We start from the raw sequence: 1,931 nt of genomic DNA, 5'->3' as shown, positions 1-1,931 counted from the left end.
AGTCTAGAACAAGCACATCAGCACACGTAACCGAAAACGAATCACATACACGTCCTGATTCAAAACGCCAATGAGGTTCATCGTGTTGGCCGAGGTGCTGGATTGCGACGAATCGTATTGTGAGGGGACAGACACTGAAGTATGGCATAAGGACACTTCTAGATCAGTCATTTACATCTAACAGCAGCGAGGCGACTATGTGGATCTGCATTTTGACAGACTAAAGGACCGTGTGATTGTTGACCTTTGTAACATTTAACAACCCTACTATCAATTCATGTGCGCTGATCAAGTAACTGAAATACTACTGCAAATACTTGAATTCCTCTCAATACTCTCACGCGGATTACAAATGTGATGAACTAATATGACAATACTGTAGCAGTCTGTGTAAAAGAGAGCATATGTGCACTGCTGTTTATCACGAGGGGGTTGCACGTGAGGCCGACAGGACCTTGGACACATAGATTTTCATGCAAAATGAGGCAAGTGTTCATATGCACACACACACAGTGCTGTCTAAACGCTAAAAAAAAACATGAATATATGAATGTGAAGGAAGTGGTTTGAAACGGAACGGTTAGGTTTGTTACAAACATATCCATGCACATTGATTTGGGGCATTGTGAGAAATGTGTCCCTAAAAGAATGTCTGGTTCACTGTAGATATCACCGTACAGCATGTTGGCAAGATGGATTACATGTTCCCATGTACAAAACTCAAATCTTTGGGTAAAATAGCTGTATGAAGAGAATTTGAAAAAAAAAGAAAGAAAGAAAAGGATGAAAAAGTAAAGAAAGAACAGACCTTGGGCAGCAGGCAGAGAGTCCGGTCCAGTAAACAGATGCACAAATCACAAGAGAAATGAAGGAACAAGAACTTGTGTGATGGATGAATGAATGAACGAACGCAGGGTCTCTACAGCTTCAGTGACATTCATAAGCTGCCTGTGTGTTATTGCTGTGGATCTGTAGGTATGCTCTGTGAAGTCTATGTGTTCAGGATCCTGCTCAAGTATTTACAAATGAAACCCAAACAGTCGATGTGTTCTTTCTCCCAAAACAAAATATATTAATTATACAGCTCTGCAATGAGCAACAGCGTCCTCATCTCTTTAATAAAATTAAATCCCGACATAGCTATAACAATAATGCCTTTACGTTTTTGCTTCTTGTCTGTTGCAATTGTACATCATGGTGTAATACAATTTCACAAAGTTTTTGTTTGTTTGTTTTGTTTTTCGACATGCAAAACATCTCTTCGAAACGACATTGTACCTAAACAAACACTGAAATCTCATTTCAGTTTCTCTAGGATCTCCGTTTTTTCCTCTTCATTACACAACACTTTAGTTATTATATTTACATGGAAACAAAAAACATGATGTAGTAAATGCAGGATTATTCCTATATGTGTTTATATGTATACATTTCTAAGAGATGTATATAAATATATAATATTTATTTATACATAAAGACTCAGTCTTCGTCGCTGGAATCGGAATCCTCGGATGACTCGGAGGAGCTGTCGGACTCAGAGGAGGATGACTCCGCCTTCGCTGAGCCCTCTGGACCACTGGTATCCTTCTTTTCGTCGGGCTCCTCCCCCTCATCGCTGTCTTTGTCCTCTGAGTGGCCGGGCAGCTGCGCCGTGGCTTCGGAGGCAGCAGGTTGCAGTGGTGGGGTTGGCTGAGTGTTTGCAGCTTGCGGCTGGTTGGCCACAGGCAGGTTAAGGCCTGACGTAAGAAGCATCCCTGGGTAGAACATACTAGAGAGGAGAAGGGGGTTGAGGGCCAGTGGGTGGCCTGAAGCAGAAGCACTTGTTTGATTGGAGTTGGCGGCCGTCGAGGTGGTGGCTTTGGAGCTTTGACCCTCTGTCCTTTCAGCTTTGCCATCCGGACTCAAAGTCTCAGCCGACCCTTTGGGTGTGG

At 42.7% G+C, this 1,931-nt stretch overlaps 1 protein-coding gene across 1 annotated transcript in view; it reads right to left on the bottom strand.

Annotated features, from left to right (window-relative positions):
- Nucleotides 1-718: 718 nt before the first annotated feature.
- LOC107696702 (chromodomain-helicase-DNA-binding protein 9-like) overlaps nucleotides 719-1,931 on the bottom strand; it is a 108,270-nt gene continuing 107,057 nt past the window's right edge. Inside the window, exon 40 of the mRNA XM_016497169.1 lies at nucleotides 719-1,931. This exon is cut by the window's right edge and continues 13 nt beyond it. Coding sequence (XP_016352655.1) covers nucleotides 1,480-1,931 — 452 coding nt within the window. The 3' untranslated portion in view covers nucleotides 719-1,479.

Source organism: Sinocyclocheilus anshuiensis, unplaced genomic scaffold (assembly GCF_001515605.1).
Source record: "Sinocyclocheilus anshuiensis isolate Anshui unplaced genomic scaffold, SAMN03320099.WGS_v1.1 scaffold354, whole genome shotgun sequence".
In the NCBI taxonomy this organism is placed as follows: Eukaryota; Metazoa; Chordata; class Actinopteri; order Cypriniformes; family Cyprinidae; genus Sinocyclocheilus; species Sinocyclocheilus anshuiensis.
This window is presented reverse-complemented; position numbering and strand designations above follow the sequence as displayed.